The 18027-nt window shown below is 40.4% G+C and overlaps 1 protein-coding gene across 3 annotated transcripts in view; it reads left to right on the plus strand.

Moving 5' to 3' along the window:
• Window positions 1-15853, plus strand: part of BVES (blood vessel epicardial substance) — a 30779-nt gene extending 14926 nt beyond the window's left edge. The window contains exons 4-9 of one of the 3 annotated variants that reach the window (XM_040598986.1): window positions 1292-1479; window positions 2468-2576; window positions 4561-4728; window positions 7842-7983; window positions 13146-13249; window positions 15536-15649. In XM_040598986.1, the coding sequence (XP_040454920.1) occupies window positions 1292-1479; window positions 2468-2576; window positions 4561-4728; window positions 7842-7983; window positions 13146-13213 (675 nt within the window). In that variant the 3' untranslated portion in view covers window positions 13214-13249; window positions 15536-15649. Of the gene's footprint in view, window positions 1-1291; window positions 1480-2467; window positions 2577-4560; window positions 4729-7841; window positions 7984-11365; window positions 13120-13145; window positions 13250-15535 lie in introns of those variants that run through there. The other 2 variants (XM_040598988.1, XM_040598987.1) reach the window with 2 other exon arrangements.
• The last annotated feature ends 2174 nt before the right edge of the window (window positions 15854-18027 follow it).

The following is an 18027-nucleotide window of genomic DNA, read 5'->3' on the forward strand; positions in this document are numbered from 1 at the left end:
AAAGAGCAAGGAGAAGGACCCAGGGACCTGCAGGCTGGTCAGCCTCACCTTGATCCCTGAGGTGGTGGTAGAATTGCTAATCCCGGAAACCATTTCTGTGTACTTGAAGGACAAGAAGGTGATCAGGAGCAGTCAGCATGGATTCATCAAGGGGAAGTCATGCTTGACCAACCTGATACTGTTCTAAATGAAACAACTGGCCGGATAGTTGAGAGTGGTGAATATTGTCTACCTTAGCTTTTGTAAGGCTCTCAAGACTCTCCTGGGGAAGGAATAGTGGGTACCTGACAGTTTCAAGCCCTCATGGGCCTCAGACAGCCTAGGGCCTCCCATGGTCATTCTGGATTGCCCACCTCCTCCAGCCACTCTTGGCTGCCATCAGCAGAAAAGTGATTCCTGGACTTCTGTGTTGCCATCTTCTCCCCTGTTTTGAATATTTCAATATTCAAAAAAACTAGAAAAATGTGTAAACTTGGAATATTCTCCTTTGTTGAAGTGTTGACTTTTTCCTGCTTTTTCTTGGTTGCTTTTCCTTATTCTCTGTCTGTGTACTTTTTATCTTTTCATTATCTGATGCTTATTGTTCTTATTTGTTATCCTTCCAGAAAATATGCAGGCTTTGTTCAGGCTGCCTCTGCTTTCAGAGAGGCTGGGACACTGTCTGGTTCCTTGCGGCTGTCATTCAGGAAAGGCTTCCAGGCTTGGGATTTCAGCCAGCATCCTTTCCCTCATTGCCACTGCCTGAGTTTGGGTGGGCTCCTAGATGTGGGATGTTCAGCTGGCAATGTTTTTATTTTTTCCCTCCCTCATCACACGTGGTTTCAATACGACGGGTTTGTTTTTCAGGACTTGCTTTTCTACTGCAAGTAAGCCAAGACGGTCAGGGATGAAAGGGGCTGCTGTGAGAGCCTGAGAGATGGCCAGAATGAGGTGTGCAAGTGGTGTGAAAAATGCAGGCAACCTCCTTTTTCCCCCCTTGTATAATTTTGGCCCAAGTCCTATTTTCTGTTACATCAACAGAAGTCTCAGAAGACTCCTTGTGTCTGATTTAATCTGCCACTTGGATGCAACAGCATTCTAAAGCACCAGTGTGCCAGCCTGGCTAATTTTAGATAAGGTTTTGGTCACCCTGTCATAGGCAGTGTTTGTGGACAGTTGTCACATGTTTACCATTTTTTTTTTTCCTTGCCTAAGCATAATAAAAAAAGAGATGTTTCTCAAATGTAGCAAGTAAAGCATGCATACAGTCTTACACTTCCTTTAACTAACCTGTCTGTGTTTTGCAATCTAGATCAAGATAGAGAAGGAGCTTAGCAGCCTCTACAAGAGAATGTTTGAACCTCTCCATGTGCCTCCAGAGCTCTTCCAAAGATTGACTGGACAATTCTGCAACATTCAGACTTTAAAGACAGGTCAAGCCTATGCTGCCGAAGATAAAACATCAGTTGATGATAGGCTAAGCGTCCTGCTGAAGGGGAAGTAGGTTCTATAAAGCTTGGGGAGTCTTATGCTTTGTGTGGTGGTTGAATAGATTAGAAAGTTGTTGGATTTTTTTTTACGTTTTTAATGTTATTGTTTGTAGCACGTTACAGTCTGTAGTCAGATAATCTATAGGTATAGACTGTTTTGTGACAGGGTTTTCAGATGACAGTGATGTCTCTTACTGGGGGTGTATTATGTCTCCACTTGTGTGTGCAGCTGCATGGGTTTTAGTGGGAATTATATTTGTTTAGTACCAAAGGCAGTGTCTTCCAGAACAAGCAAGAGATTTGTTTGAGTCTTAAATATCTAAGTAATCTTCTCAGTGCGTTCTCGGGTTTTAAGGTTAAAAAATACTGCACGTGAGGGAAGGAAAAAATACTCCTCCAGTAGACTTTAAAACAACAGGCCTATTGGAATTGATTTATTGCACCTGTACATGTGAGCAGAGAGGGGCAGGTGCACTGCCTAGAGGCTGAAGGACCCAGGTGAGAAAGGGTAGAATAAAGCCCATGGCCAGGCTGTAATTTTGAAGCTCTTGCTAAGTTCTGGCCAATATTTTAACCAGTTTCTGTTGATAGAAACCGTGATTTCAGGCTTCATTGTTTTCCTTTTAAGTCATTAACTGCTCATTACTGCAAAACTAGTTGTGGAAAGGCAGCCTGATTCTGGTCTGGCTGTACAGCATAACCCTGCAGACCTTTTTCATTTTGAATAGCGATGTTTTGAGGATAAACACCACATTCAGCAGCTCAAATGGGCTGGCAGCCTGTTCTGCTTGGAATTGGTGGAGTTTAGGCAGAAAACCTCTGGGGTTTCTCCCTAAGCTTACCTTAGAGTAGCTCTGGGGCTGAAATTCCAGAAGATGAACAACATATTTTTGCCTGTTACCTACTGTTTTACTGTTGCCAATAATCATATCCAACTTTAGATTAAATTAATCAACCTCCATAACTTTAAAATTTTTTTCATACATTTTTATTTCCAGAATGAAGGTGTCTTATCGAGGGCATTTTCTGCATAATATTTACCCCTGTGCCTTTATAGATTCTCCTGAATTTCGATCAACACAGATGAACCGGGGTGAGAAATTCCAGGTACACTTTGGTGTAAATGTTACCGGATACGGGCTGATGAGATCATCAAAAAACAGCCTATAAATCTGATCAGCAGTGAGCTATCTGACATACATAATTTTGCTAGCTTTCTGTAACTGGTGTTTCATGATGGACCATATCAAGAATAACTTTTGAAATGAAATGCTGCAAAACAGTATTGTGATGGTGTTTGCTGAGTAGTCTGGCTTTTGCTATTCTTTTCTCTTTTACTGTTTCCAAGTTTATTTTGTGTTAAGAGATTATTCAGGACAAATAATTGAAGAGATAGCTTTACTGAAAAAAAGGTGATATGAGCAGTCTCATCACTGGTTCAAAAACAGAAAAGGAAAAATAATTATTGTAATATTTGGTGTTACTAAAATGAAAGACTAAAAATTCAGACACTAGGAGTTTGAAATTAGTATTTAAACATATTAATGCTTCTGACATTTTGAAAGTTATTAAAGCAACATGAGCTGAAAGCGCAGTATTTTGAATAAAAATATTCATAGAGGGAACAATAAGGCTATATATCTCTAGCAGTGTAATTATGCTAGTACATTAAAGGATATATTATACGGTAGCTTGTGGGAAAAATACTGTTAGAGAAGTTTTTTTCAAATAGTACTGAAGTGGCTATTTTGCTACCTTTTGAATTGGCGTTCTTCAGTTGAGTATGTGTAATGATGACTGGACTGTGGCTGATTGGGTAATTCTGGACTGATACCCTGGCAGAAGGGCAGGGAGGGAGAGCAGTGTAGATTCTAAAATCAGTGATTGATGTCATATGTTCCGGTCAAATACTAGGCTTAACGCCAAGGAGAGAGAGTTGTCCAGATGTATTCATTTCACAGCAGCGAGGTGTCCTGCAGCACGGCCGCCCTCTTGGCACACCCTGTTTCTCTTGTAAGCCACTGGATACGGATCAGTCCCTCTGAAGGGAAAAGGCTCATGCCCCAACTTCTGCCTGCCTTCAAAATTGTTGTAACCTGGGGTGGTGCACATCCTTCACCTGTGAGTTCTCCTTACTGCCGTATAAACAAACCCGCTCAGAATTGCCATTGCAGGACACGGATTCAGCCTTAAGGACCCCATCTGCTGGCAGCGCTGGCGAATTCTTCCTCAGCCGGGGTGCTTACGTTACAGACCGTGAGGTTAAAATCCGTGGATATGTGACAGTTTCCCATTATGTCTTAGGCTTTATGTTTTTTTAATTTTTCAGGAGGTAACGTTACCTTGAAATAGCAGAGAGCACGTGATTTCTTCGTAGATGACTGTGTGTCCCTTGCAGAGCACGCCGCTGGGTACCCTGCGGTGCAGGTTTTGGTGTGCCCTTGCCCTCTGCCGGCACAGGGGCACGATCCTGGCAGGTCCAGCCTCCCTGGACGGGCTGCGAGCTCTTCTGTAGCTGTCCATAGCCCAATTACCGGTAACTAAGCAAACAAACGGAGCCTCAGCTCAGCTGCGGGAAGGTGGTACCAGTGGAATCAGCAGGGCTGACAGTGAAGAGAGGAAGACGAAAATATGTTTTTTAAATCACTGAAAACTCTTTGATGGAGACCTTTGGATTATGCCAGTTGCTCCTGTTTGGTGACAGCAACATAAAATAAAACCAAGCAATGTGTAGGCCTGCTGGGATGCAAGTAGTGTCATCGCTGTAGGACTGACTTTATATGTCAGTCTCTTCTAACCTAAATGCTTTTACAGTCTGGGAACTTACTAGATATTTATTATCTCCCCCCAAGCTTTCCAAGAAACAAACTGGTCGTGCTTATCCGTTAAAAATATGATGATAATAAATATCTGAGATGTTTCTACATTTGTAAAGACCAAGTTCTAAGGGACACCAAAAAGTTTTATGGCTTACAGAGTTACTTTAACTGGAGGCACAAATGGAATAGTATCACTTATTTTAAAGCATGTTTAAATTTGCTGATTTTAAAACTTCTTAAAATGTGCTAATTCTGAGCATGTATTTTCTCAGGTCACCATTATCGCAGACGATAACTGCAAGTTCCTGTGCTGGTCCAGGGAAAGGCTGACTTATTTTCTGGAATCTGAGCCATTTCTTTATGAGATCTTTAAGTACCTTATTGGCAAAGATATTACAAATAAACTCTATTCATTGAATGATCCAACCTTAAATGACAAGGTAAGCAGCTGAAGTTCCATTTGGGAATTTTCCTTCCACACACAAATCTATTTTTACTTCAATTTTAAACCCTGTCAAAGCACCTTTTTAAAATCTGCTGCTATCAGCTGCTGAATTCAGTCTCGTTGCCTTTTAGTGCCAAAGTATGAGTCAATGCAACGTTTCTATCAGAAGCAATATTGGTTGAAGTTAGCACAGTAATGTGCAAGAAAGGTGAATAACTGAGATTCAGAACTGATCAGCAAGCGGAAATACTTCTAGCCAACTAGTAGACATGATGACTGGTGCTTCTCCCTGGCTATCCTTTCCCATTAACAAATGCATGCCTTTGTACAAAAAAGCTTCAGGGTTTTTTGTTAAAGAATTTGCTTGCTGGGGTCGAACAACCAGTAATACTCATTACCAGATGGAATGATTTCACCATGCGTTTGAGGGTTGCAGAAACAAAAAAAAAGAGTAAGGGAACATTGTATTGATATGATGTAGTTAGTGGAAGGAGGCATAAAATACATATAAATAAATGTAAATATATACAAGATATTAAGTGGTCTGAATATAACTTATTCTTCTTTACATGTAGAGGGAGTGTGGTTTAGGTGTCACAGTAAGTGGCCTGGGTATAGTCATGGTTATATTGATTATCTTCTTTTGCTTCCATTTCACCTCCTTAGTTGCATGTCTTTTCAAGATTTGGACGGTAACTCAGCTGCTGGTGGTTTTTTTTATTATTATTTATGTAGTGGCTGTAGGGTTCTCATATATAATTTATGTAAAGAACTTTCACCATGATTTATTAAAAGCTTTATAATTTTATAATACAGCATCTTCATATTCTGTCTGTATTGATTTAACTCACACTAACTCGGAGCAAAAATCCTTCTCATCAGATTGTCCATAAATATGTATAGGTTAAATAGTTACTTCAGCAAAGTTGTGAATTTACTAGGAAATGATCCAAAAGGAATGACTGCCACTGCTGCTGTACCACGGACTTCAACATGCTTAACTTGTCATGTCTTTTATGGCTAATTAGACATTGTAAGTTTTCTCAATTTTGCACTAGCTATAGAACGAGGAAAGAAAGAATTGCTGGAGAAACAATTCAATACCATAAAACAGTGCTTATTCTGCCTTCTGGTCAATCAAATACAGGATTACAGTGTCTTGCAAGCAGATCCTCAAAACAATATTGGATTGCTGTTTTAACCTTATTAGTGCAGTAAGATAAAAGTGATCTAGCAGGAATGTACTGTCTATAAAATACATAGACAGTAATTACTTTCTGTAGTACGTCATCTGAAAGGAGTAGTAGCAATGTGTGCTTCCTGTGTGTGTGAAGGATTGCATTCAGACCTCTTCTCCTGGCAGACTGCTGTTTTCCCCACTCCTCGCTTTGCCTTTTTTCTTTTTTCATTTCTTTTTTTTTCCCTCTGTCATCTTTTCTCTTCCTCCTGCCCCATTTTCCTTTTTCCCTTTTTTCCCTTCTCTTTTTCCCTTTTCTATTCTACATTTTATTTTCCTCTTCCCTCATTTTCTGTTTTTTACATGTGGATGACAGCATTGGAATGTCATGCCTGGTATACAAAGTCATCTGCAACACACTTGTGCTGCTGACTTCTGGCACTATAGCGCTCTAGCACTAGTATAAATGTTTCTTGAAATGGAAGTCTAATGAAGTACTCATTGTAATGTTTTAATTGGTTGGCTTTTCTGAAAGGTCCTTATCATATCTTCTAAGTATCAAAAAAAGAAACCACACCAAACTTCATCCCTCCTTTGACTTGACGTCTGCGCTCTTTAACTTCAGTTGTACTAAGTCTTTGTTTTTAGTGACAATAGTCACATGAATTTTAGATTATTGTAACTTTTATCACAGTAAGATTTGAAAATGTAGGTTATAAAAATTAAGAATGAGCATTTGGGAAATTTGTAGTACCTTTTTATTCTTCTTCAAATGGAAATCCTGTTGCACAAGCCCTTCCTACAGAACATAGAACAAGAACTTGCCAAGTAAATTCTCCTCATCTCCCCATTGCAAGCATTCTATGCACATGTCACTTCTCAGTCATCAAATATACATATTACTGGTGTCTGTAATGCTTTTTAACTGGTGGCAATCTCAACAGAAAAATTTGTGGTTGACTTTTGTATACAGAGATCATAGAAGAGAACAACTAAAAAAATTCAGTATAGATTATTCATAATCAAGATGGCAGTAAGAAGGCAAGGATATCAATTCATTGTATGCTGGAAGACAGAAAAGTATCCATTTATTCACAAGGAAACTTGTGATTTTCTCCTACCTAAGGAGATTTGAAAACAGTCATTCCTCTGCGCATGAAATAAGATACTAATTCCTGACATTTAAAATTCATTAAAGTGAAGTTATCCATTGTGCTTTTGTCAACGATTACTACCTTTCACATACACCTAAAATAGCATTCTCACGTGCAGTAATACTTAGCAAGGTACAATGTATGGTTTCATATAAATATTATAGTACAAAGACTTCTCAGGAGGACTACGCAAAGCAAATGGAAGCTTCTCAGACCGTTTGACAGGCAGAGGATAATGTTCACGTGATGCAATTAATCTGTCTTCAGTAAAATCAAGCCCCAAGTGATAATCTACTAGGAAGGAGTGATATTCAGAGTTTTCTAACATGATGAAATGAAAAGCCAGAAAAGTGAACACGTTTCTGTTAAGATACACATTTCTAAACTACATATAGTGTGCTGTTATGTTTAGCAAGGAGGACTAGGCTTATCATAAAGGTTGTATTTAATTGCAAAGCATCATAGCTAAATGAATTGCCAAATAATAAGAGTCAGACTTTCTGAAGGAAAACATATGAAAAGTCCAGTGCAAAACAGAATTCAAATTGAATAACTAATCGGAGGTTTCATGCTTATTAATGTTCTAATTTCAATATATTACTGGCATCTTCTGTTTTCATTTAAACCAATCTACACTGCATAGAATCTTCTGCTCTAACTGGTTTCTTGATTCATGAATTGTCATAGCTGAGACCAGAGCATCTACTACAGAGAAAGTAGTTATTTTCCATTTTAATTTACTTGGTACCTTTTTAAAAATAATTACTTTTTTTTTAGGCTTCAAAAAAGATTGATCGACAGCCCAGTCTTTGCTCACAGCTCTCTGTGATGCAGATGAGAAACAGCATAGCCAGTACCAGTGACAGTGAGGATGGCTTGCAGATGTTTCTTCGTGGGACTTCCTCTGCATCCTCTCTTCGTGAGTGCTCAAAATATTTCATGCCAGTTTTGAACACAGCTTGGTTGATCTTTAGAGATGATTGCAGGACACTTGCTGCCTTCAGTGGGAGCAGTCTGTAGCTTTTTGGATGCTGCTGTACATCACCTAGGTGGAGGGACCTAAGTAGAGATTTCATAAAGTGCGTCAGGCTTTGTAAGCTAACTCAAGCTACCTCATGTAGATACTGGCAAAACCCCAGCATGTATTGTGCTGATTTTTGGCATAATTCCAATGTGTAGACATAATATGGAATGTTTATAGCAGTGGGACAAAACTGTGAATGTACAGTGCGTGTCACAGTAGTATCTCCTTTGGTCTGTGACTGATGCTTGTAGAAATTAAAAACAAAACAAAACATTTCCCTTCAGTAACTTGGTGCTCTGCATTTCCTCCTGAGATAGGTTTTTATTGGCAAGGTCTGGAGAACTGTGGTGTGCAATCAATATATTGATGCCATCTGGAAAATCTCCAACTATTCTGTTAGGCTTTCCTCTCCTGTGCTTTGTATGACAGGAGTAGTAGAGAACAGATGAAGTGAGGGAAGGAACTATATCTGACCTTTTTGCTTCCACTCTTGGAATTTATTCCTTTATAGAAACCTTCTAAACAGTTCTTTCTAGGCTTTTGCTGTTGTTTTATTTTTAATTCCCCTGAACCTAAACTTAAACAGCCTAAACTCTGAAAGCAGCTTCTGAACAAAAAGACCCCAAAAGATGCTCAATTTTCTCATTTGGTATAAGCTGTTAGTTTAATGGCTGTTAGTTTAATGGAATATAAAAGGATCATATAGGATTGTTTGATTTGGGAATTATTATTCTTTAGTAATTAGAATTCAAATATACGAAGGGAAAGAATCACTGCCAGTTATTTATTATGGTTAAACTCTCTGCTAAGAAGAGAAAGTGTTTTAAAGCGTTTGCTCTTTCCCATTTAATTACCCATTTTCTGTTGTGTTCCTCACAGTTCTCATCCAGGAATTCCTTCAGACTTGGAGGGCCTGTCTGTTTTTACTTTTTAACATTGGTATAGTCTGCATGCCCAGACTGATGGAAGCAAAAGCCCTGCCAGTGTTTCCCCCTACTAGAGCACTGAGGGTGACACCTGTGATGCAGTTTGAAAATTCTGATATTTTCTTTATCTATCCTGTGTTCCCTGAAAGGACATTTAGAACCACAAAAGAGTTGAGGTTGGAAAGAAACTCTGGAGATCATCTAGTCCAACTCCATGCTCAAAGTAGGGTCAGCTAGAGCCGGTTGTTCAGGGTCCTGTCCAGTCAAACTTTGATTTCACAGCCTCTCTGGGCAACCTGTTCCAGGACCTTACCACCCTCATGGTGAAAAAGTTTTCTCTTATTGCAACTCATGATTGTTGTCCTTTGTTCTTTAGTGCATGCCTCCAAGAAGTCTTTATACCCTTCCATTAGGTATCTAGAGACAACAGTAGGATTCCCTGCGAGCCTTCTGTTCATAAGGCTGAACACACGCGGTTCGTGCAGCGCCTCTCTTTGTCACGTCCCCCTGCCGCTGACCATCTTGGTTGCTCTCCACTGCACTCGCTCCAGCATGTCCATGTCTGTCTTGTATGGGGAAGCCCAAAATTGGACTCAGAACTCAAGATCCTGTCTCACAAGTGCCAAATAGAGGAGATTAATCTCTTTCATTGACCTGCTGGCTAGGCTGCTGCTAATATGGCCCAGTAATAGCTGCTAATATGGCCCAATAGATGGATGGCCGCCTTCACTGCAGGGGCACCCTGCTGACTCGTATTCTATTTTGTGTCCACCAGGACCCCCAGGTCTGTTTCTGCAAAGCTGCTTTCCAACCAGCTGATGCCCAGGCTGTACTGCTGTGTAGGCTTGTTGTGTCCCAGGTGTGGGAATTTGCCTTTGTTGAACATCATGTGGTTTCTGTCGGTTCTTTTCTCCAGCCTCAGAAGGCCCGTTCTGACTATAGCCCCTCTACCCTCTGGCCTGTCAACAGTTTCACTCATGATTTGGCTGTTGTCTATGAACTTGGTGGGAGTGCACTCCATCCCGTTATCCAGGTCATTAACTGAACATTACTGGTATTGGCTCTTGAGGGACACTGCTGGTAACCAGCTGCCAGTTGGGTTTTGTGCTGCTGTTCACTATCCTGTGAACATAGCAGCCCAGTGGATTTTTCATGCAAGCTGCAGTCCATGCATCCGGTCCATTTCTCACCCATTTGGCTAGAAGGATTCTATGGCAGGTGTGGAGGGCCATGCTACAGTCCAGGTAAACAACATTCATGGTACTCCATTCATTCACAGAGCCCATTGTCTCACCACAGAAGGCAGTCAGAATGGTCAGGCACAATTTTCCCATGGTACGTCCATGCTAGCTGTTTCCAGTCATCTTCCTGTCCTTCATGTGCTTGGACATGGCTTCTAGGAAGACAGGCTCCATAATCTTCCTGAGGGCTGAAGCTAGGCTGATAGGCCAGTAGGTCCCTGGATCCTCCTCATTGTCCTTCCTGAAAATGGTCATTAACTGGCCTTGTTTTCTCTCCCCTGACTGCCGTGACCTTTCCAAGATAATAGAGAGGGGTCTTGCAATTGCATCAGCCAACCCTCAGCACCCTTAGATGTGGCCCATGTGGTTCCACAGTCTTGTATTGGCCCTGTTAAGTGGTCCCTAAGTCAGTCCAGCTTTCTTCTGAGTCGGGTATCACTCTCCCAGTCTCTACCGCTAGATGCAGAAATGTGAAAGGCCTCAAGAGAAACCTGTAAAGTAAAAACTGAAGCAAGAAAGGTATTGAGTATCTCAGCCTTTTCCATGTCCCTAGGTCCTGTTTCCCTCTGAGCCACGGCCTCAGTTTCCCTGGTCTTCCTTTTGTTGCTGATGTATTTGTAGAAGCCCTTCTTGTTGCCCTTCACTAGGTCAAGGTCCAGCTGAGCTTTGCCTTTTCTAACTCCTTTGCTGCATGCTTGGGCCATGTTTCTGTATCCCCCCACAAGCAGTCCATCCCGTCTTTCACTGTGTGTGTTTGAGCTCTGTAAGGACTCTCCCATTCATCTGTGCCAGCCTTCATCTATGCCAACCTTCTACCACGCTTGCTCAACTTTCTGTACACTGGAATGGACTGTCCTTGTGTTTTGAGGAAGGTGTCCTTGAAGATCAACCGTCTGTCCTTGGGTCCCTTTGCCCTTGCAGGCCATGTCTCATGGGTTCCTGCCAAGTAGAACCCTGAGCAAGCCACCGTCCCCTGTCCTCAGATCCAGTGTTGTAACTCTCTTTGTCTTGCACACTTCTCAGTATCTTAAACTCTGCCAGCTCCTGGACACTGCAGCCAAGGTTACTGTCAGCCTTCAGCTCCCTGATGAGTTCTTCCTTGTTCATCAGTGACAGGTCCAGCAGAGCACCTTCCCTAGTTGGCTCATCGATCGCTTGTGTGAAGAAATTGTCTGCTACGCTCCTCTCCAGAAATCTCCTGGACTGCTTGCTCCCAGCCCTGTTGCTTTTCCACTGAATACTGGGGTGGTTAAAGTTCCCTGCAAGTACCAAGGCCTGCAGTCGTGAGGCTTCGTTCAGTTGTCTAAAGAAGGCTTCCATCTACTTGTTCTTCTTGATCAGGCAGCCTGTAGCAGATACCTGCCACAAAGTCTCCTGCATTGGTCTGTTCTCTGATCTTTACCTATAAGCTCTCGACTGGCTTTTCACCTGTTCCACGACAAAGCTCCATGAAATGGAAGCCACTCCTTTACACAGAGAGCCCTTGGACAAATCTGCACACTCAGAAGCCCAAAAGGAATTGTAAAACTGTGTTTGTGCAATTAGTTAGAATTAAAATTCTCTTCCAGGCTTAGCAGCGAGACACACCAGTATTTCAGCTCTGGGACAAAGTAATCTAAATGCATGACATGTTCAGCTGTAATTACATTAATCCCTAAGATGCATCCTGTTTAGCACATACTTGATAAATACACTTTTCTCTATTGTACTTTTCCTTGGTTTGTGTACAATGTTTTCTGGTGTATGGGGTGTACTTTCCCCAAAAGAGTGATTTAAATGTCTTTTACGTTTTGAAATTGCTCAGTCCAACAGCAGTTGGTGTAGTTGATACTGCCACCACCCCACTGGCAATGATAGGTGTGGCAGCAGCCTCCCAAGTCCGATATTTACCTTACTGTTGGGGAGGCAGAGGGGTCACCCATACAGCGGTGTCATACATCTTGGGAAATATTTTCACTTACTACTTCTTTGATTTTGATTAATGCAAAATTTTTAACTTCTGTAAAAGGTTGGTAAAATTCTTGATGGAAGGTTATGTATCTCACTAAATTGTAATGCTTCAGTCTTTCTTTTTGCCAAGATAGCTTGTTAGTTATTCCTGGGTACTGTCATTGCCATTGATGGGTCTGCTACCAAGGTGAGCTCTACTTAAGGATTTGTATTCAACATGGATTGTGGCCACGTATGCGTTTGTTTTTTTTCTTGGGTCACAGGGAAATCTGAACAGAAAACCTGCCATTTACCTTACCACTGTTGTATTTCAAAAACCTTCTCCTGGGTGCTCTCAATGCAGCAGTCAATCTTCTTTTATTGGTCTGGTCTTTAAGATTCAGTATGAGGTACTTGCTAAGGCTTACTGTCCCTGTGCTGTTCCCCTGGATCATACATTTGTTTATTTAAAAACAAACAAAACTGAAAAAAAACCCAGAAGATTTAGTGAGGAACATATGGAAATTACAAACTTTGTTTTTTCTTTTAATTAAAGAAGGAATGAATAAGAGAAAGTTATCTGTACAGGAACTCTACCGGAATACTGTCTTGTCATTGCTAGGTGATCAGTTGTTGTGTGGACAAAAGCTTCCCATAACAAATACGGTATTTGACTACTACAATACAAATAAGTTTTACTCTCCTAATTACCATATTATTGAAAAAGTGAGCATTTATATTCTTATGTAATCAAACTTTAAATTATGCTTTTGTCTGTGCTACAAACAATAAGCTTTCATTCATTTTCTCAATAAATAGATATAAAGCTTTTTTCAAAGTTTTTAGTAGTGAAAGGGTGAAAAATCCTAATTAGTAGGTCTGAAATTACAGTTACTAACAAAACTGTGTTTTTAATTTAATAAACTAAAAAACCCAACTAACTGTTTGCTTTTATATTAAGGAAATAACCAACAAGAGTTCTATAATGCTTATGGAGTGAGTCGTTTGCAGCATGATGTTTTCTGTTGATAACATCACATTAACTCAGCAAGCATCCTCAAAAAGGTATTAAAGTGAGATTCGTTTATCATGTGATACTTGTGCTTGACATCCATGATCCATCTGTATGTAATTTATTAGTAAATGAAACTGATGTGTATCTTTTTCCAAAATGTGTTAAGCAGAAATAGTTCAACCTCATCACAAAGGTAGCTTCACCTGACTTTTAGTCCTTTAAAAACACTTCAGTATTAGTTTCTATTCAGTAGTTCTATTGCTTTGATAGTCATTCATATGCATATTAGTGATACAGTCTCTTTTTTTCTATGTTACTTGGTTTAGATCACTCAAATTTGCTGGTCCTTGAATCTATTTGCAAACTTCTAAGCTAAGCAGGAGTGTGGAAAGGTTTTGTTTTGGTAATGCTTTTGTCAGCATTCTCTCATTGTGTGCTATGTTATACCCAGCTTGGGGTTAAAAGTGGGACAGGGTTTCATGGGAAATACTGTTTTAATAGGTATGTGGGCGAGGCCCTCAAGAGAGGGCAGTGGAGTGGTGTACAGAAGGCCTGGGTTCGAGGTCTGAGTCAGTCTCTTGAACATCTGTCCAACACTGGATAGAGGTATCAGTAGACAAGGGGTTTGTATTTGGAGAAGTAAGGGCATGTCCTTCAACCAAGCAGCCTGGCAGCATTAGACCTTATATTGAGTCTGGCTGAAGAGACTTACAGCTTCTTAATTTTGATTTCTGGAGAGAATTGGGCACTTCTAAATAGAAGAAAACCAGTCTAAAAATGGCAACAAATTATACTAATACAAAAATCTAAAAAAAAAAAAAAAAAAGACGAAACTGTAATTCAGCGTTTTCAGGCATCCTTCCACCTTTGAGTGAATGTGTTAGCGTCTACCAGCAAAGTCAGTTTTGTATCCAAGTGTACCTACAAACCTTGGATTGAAACAATTAAATGGTCTAGTCATCACTGGCTTAGGCCATAGAAACCCATCTGTGTGAGAAGTTCTTAATAATTCCGGTATTTAAAAATGTGTTTGAGCAACCCTTTATCATGGCATTTAAAGTCATTTTTGAATGTCAGAAGAAAATACTAATACATCTGTAATATAAAAAGTTCTAAAAAGCTAATTTCAAACAGTGTGTGTGTGAATGTGATCTGCCAATGCAGTAATACGATAACCTGCTGGTCTTGCCTGTAGCTGTATTTTGTTCTGTGTATAACACATGCAGTGCAAAGGAGTCCTTCATAAATCAGCTTCCTTAGCAGAACACTTTACTATATATTTGATAAGCTTTTTTAAAGTAATAAGAATAGCCCTGCAATAAGAGTATGTTATGACTATCAGTATTTTTTTCAAGAAAATTTGAATTAGCTTGTATAGAGATGCTGTGTCAGACAGAACCTCTACCTCTTGCTCTTTTCTTCTTAAATAGTATTTCAAAGAATTCCCTAATCTTTTTGGTCATCATACACTAGCTGTTTACAACTTTGTACCATGGTGGTAGTTTAATTCTAGAAGAGGGTACTGAGGGGAAAAAAATGTCCAAGTGCAGATGCAATTTCAGGGTAAACAATGGAAAATGAACCTGTTTGGCTGATGTCAAAGATGTTCTCTGGTTTAGCCCTCATGCTGAAAATTTAAATACGACATAGGTAGTTTGCAGTGGTAACTTGCACAAAAACTCCATTTAATGGCTTACCAGTAATAGCTGCGGTGTGCACTCCACTCTGCAAGCTCTGTGAGTCACTGCTTTTCTGAAAGGTTGTCTTGGAGCAATGAAATCATTGTCAGTCAAAAGTTATGTGACCTTCACATCTTAATCTTGTTATCTCTGTGATTATTTATGTATTTTCTACAAGTTCCACATTATCATGCTTTTAAGGCAGTTAGGGCTGTGATCAGACCTGAGGTTCAGCCAGGAGGCTGAGAGATTTTTTCACAGCCCAGGCAGGTGTGCAGTTGTCCATATCTTTTGTACTGAGGGCAGCCTTTCATGTCATCGTTCGTGGAGAAGAATTAGTGGGTGAGTGTAACAGTGAGGAAATGATCGCTAGGGCTACGGCGTTGGGCACCTCATGCAGTCAGGATTTGCACTGAATTTCGGGAGAACACTGTGGCTGGCCACAGCGGCTGGACCTTGGAGGCATTGCTGGTTCGTAGCAGCGTGCCTGTCCCACCTCCAGAATTTCCTGACATCTGTGGCCACATAACAGGGACCTTCACTTACAAGATACTGCTCACAAGGGAACATCAGATTGCATATGCTTTGTCACAATTAGGTGTATGTAGCAGGTATGTCTTGTTAAATTAATTGCTAATTTCTTTGTAACTGTGGCAGGCCCAGGCCGAACGTCTCCCTACCTGAGGACTTCGGCAAAAATGAAGCCAATAGAGGAAAGTGTTGAAGACGATGTCTTTGAAGCACCATCTGCTGATAAGCTTGAGCTCCAGCGGCTGCCTTAAACAGATGTGTCCTCAGGCGTTATCAGAGCTTGTACAAAGCTCAGTGCAAGGGGAAGAAGCTGTATTTGGGAGAAATCTGAAAGCTAAAACCACCTCTCTGTGTTTGACTTTACCACCGCACGTCAGTGGCTTCTAGATGGAAATGTCACATTTTATTGTAATTCTACATAAAATAAAACAAATAAAAACTTGGTATGGGTTGTATTTTTGTTTTCTGGACATGGGTGGTTGCTTTATTTCTACTTTGACTTTTGCCATCGTAAATTTAGTTTTAAGTGGCTGACTAGCTTGAAATTTCTAGAGACTTACTCAGTGCAGAATATACCTAGCTTCATTTCTGTAAGTTTCTTAGAAGCCTGTATCTTCATGTTTTTCAGTGGGAGGTTCTGAGACTCTGTTTCCAAAGCTATGTTGTTAGTTACTACCATCATTGCTGTGAGAGTCTTGTGTGAGACAGTACACACGCTCTTCTGCATCTTTTGGTAGGTACTTGCCTCTAATTCTGGCATTTCCCAGCCTTACTGACTCTACAATTGTAATAATGACATCAGTTTTAATTTTATTTAATGTTGCCTTTCCAACCTTAACTTTTTCTTCTTTAGATAACCATGTTACACTGAAGTCTGTACTTTTCCTTAGTCTTGTCTATGGAGTAATAGAGCTGTTCTGGAATAACCTTTCCACACAGCAGTACATGGAGTACAAATTACACTTGATGTAGGAAATTCAGCTCCAACCTCAAAACTGGGTGGCTGCAAGTACAGTACAACACAGCCCTATAATGGGAGGCACTGGGAATCCTTTATAAGAGGCATTTTCAGCAGTCCTGTCTGTGGTATGTGTACACGTGTAGGTGATAGCTGTACTTCTGTGCTTTGACGGTTCTTGAAATTTGTTACACAACAAATAGTATACTTAAATTAAACATATCAGAAAATAGGTACTATTCCATTTACACAAAACTCTGCTACATACTCTCAAGCACTCAGAGGTGTCAGAGTCTGGGTTTTGCTGGTTTGTGTCATTCCATTTATTTCTAAAATTTATCCTGACAGAGCATCCTTGAATCAGCCTGCAACTGAGTTATATAAACAACTTAATCCCTCCTCAAAAACCTGTGCAGTATCAAAACATGCAGTGAAATGACTGGAAGTTTGACTTGTCAGCATTCTGGCTTCTATGAATTTCAATCCAGTGTTTAATATCACATCAATACTTCTTCACAGGTAGAAAATAGGAAGTCCTCTTGACAGCTGTTGCAGTTCATGCACAAGTGTTAGTTGGGACGGTTTCAAAACCACTAGTTTGATAAACCAAAATTATAGGTAGGATCAGTTGCAAGTCTAGTGGGGTACAATTGGAATTCAGCAATCCAGCCTCCTGCTGAAACAGGGTCAACTTCCAAATGCATGGAAATGTTGTAATGATGGAGACAAAGTATTAACAAGTGCTGTTACAGGAAGCTGGCTGCGTGTGAGGATCATGTATCTAAAATGCTTATCTTCCTTTTGGATTAAAATACTGCCAGACTTTGTAAATAAAGCAATTCTATATCTTTTTAAAGGTTTCACAAAAGCTGTTCCAAGTGGTTGATTATCAAGACATTTAAGTAACACAATGGTGAGAGGCTCACAGATCAGTGGGTAAAGGCTTCCTTGCTCCCAGCAGCAGTTTCAAGCCCTGCATAAGGAGTGAAGTTTTGAACTCCCATTCCAGAGAAAATTATTCCTGTAGATAAAACATGGCAGTCAAAAGAAGGGTGCTGATACATGAATTTTAGTGGCTAGGACTAAAAATATGCAAAAATCCTTCTCTTCCTCCTTGGGTTACAAACAAAATCTTTTTGCGCATAGGGAGCAAGTGCATCATTGGCTCCGTGTCTCAAGGATAATGGCCACATCTCTGAGGTTGCCTCTTGGCTACTGGGAGAGAGGAAATAGGAATTACTTATAAGGAGATACAGGGACCCATGTCCTTGTCCTGATGTAATCTTCCCAAACTTCTGCCAGTTTTCAAACTCCTTTAAAAAGGAAAACCAAGGTGGTGGAACAGAGCTCATACAGCTTAGCAACAACCAGAAAACCCAGAGAGACTGAAGTAAAAATGATCGTTTCCTTCCTTCTTCCCTCCAGCAGAATAATTTCTTGTGTATTATTATCAAGTCAAGCAACATTCAATGCCTGGAGAGACTGCATCTCCTGAAAAGTGTTTGGCTTAAAAACAAGGGAAGCCTTGCAGGAGCAGAACTCTGCGTACCAGTTGTGTATCCCAACCTTGAGACCTCTTGTCTGCTGCCTGGGAACAAGAACCAAGTCATCTTTATGCCTGCAAAGCATCACACATGCTAAGGTTACTACAGCCATAACA

Source organism: Falco naumanni, chromosome 6 (assembly GCF_017639655.2).
Source record: "Falco naumanni isolate bFalNau1 chromosome 6, bFalNau1.pat, whole genome shotgun sequence".
NCBI classification, from domain to species: Eukaryota; Metazoa; Chordata; class Aves; order Falconiformes; family Falconidae; genus Falco; species Falco naumanni.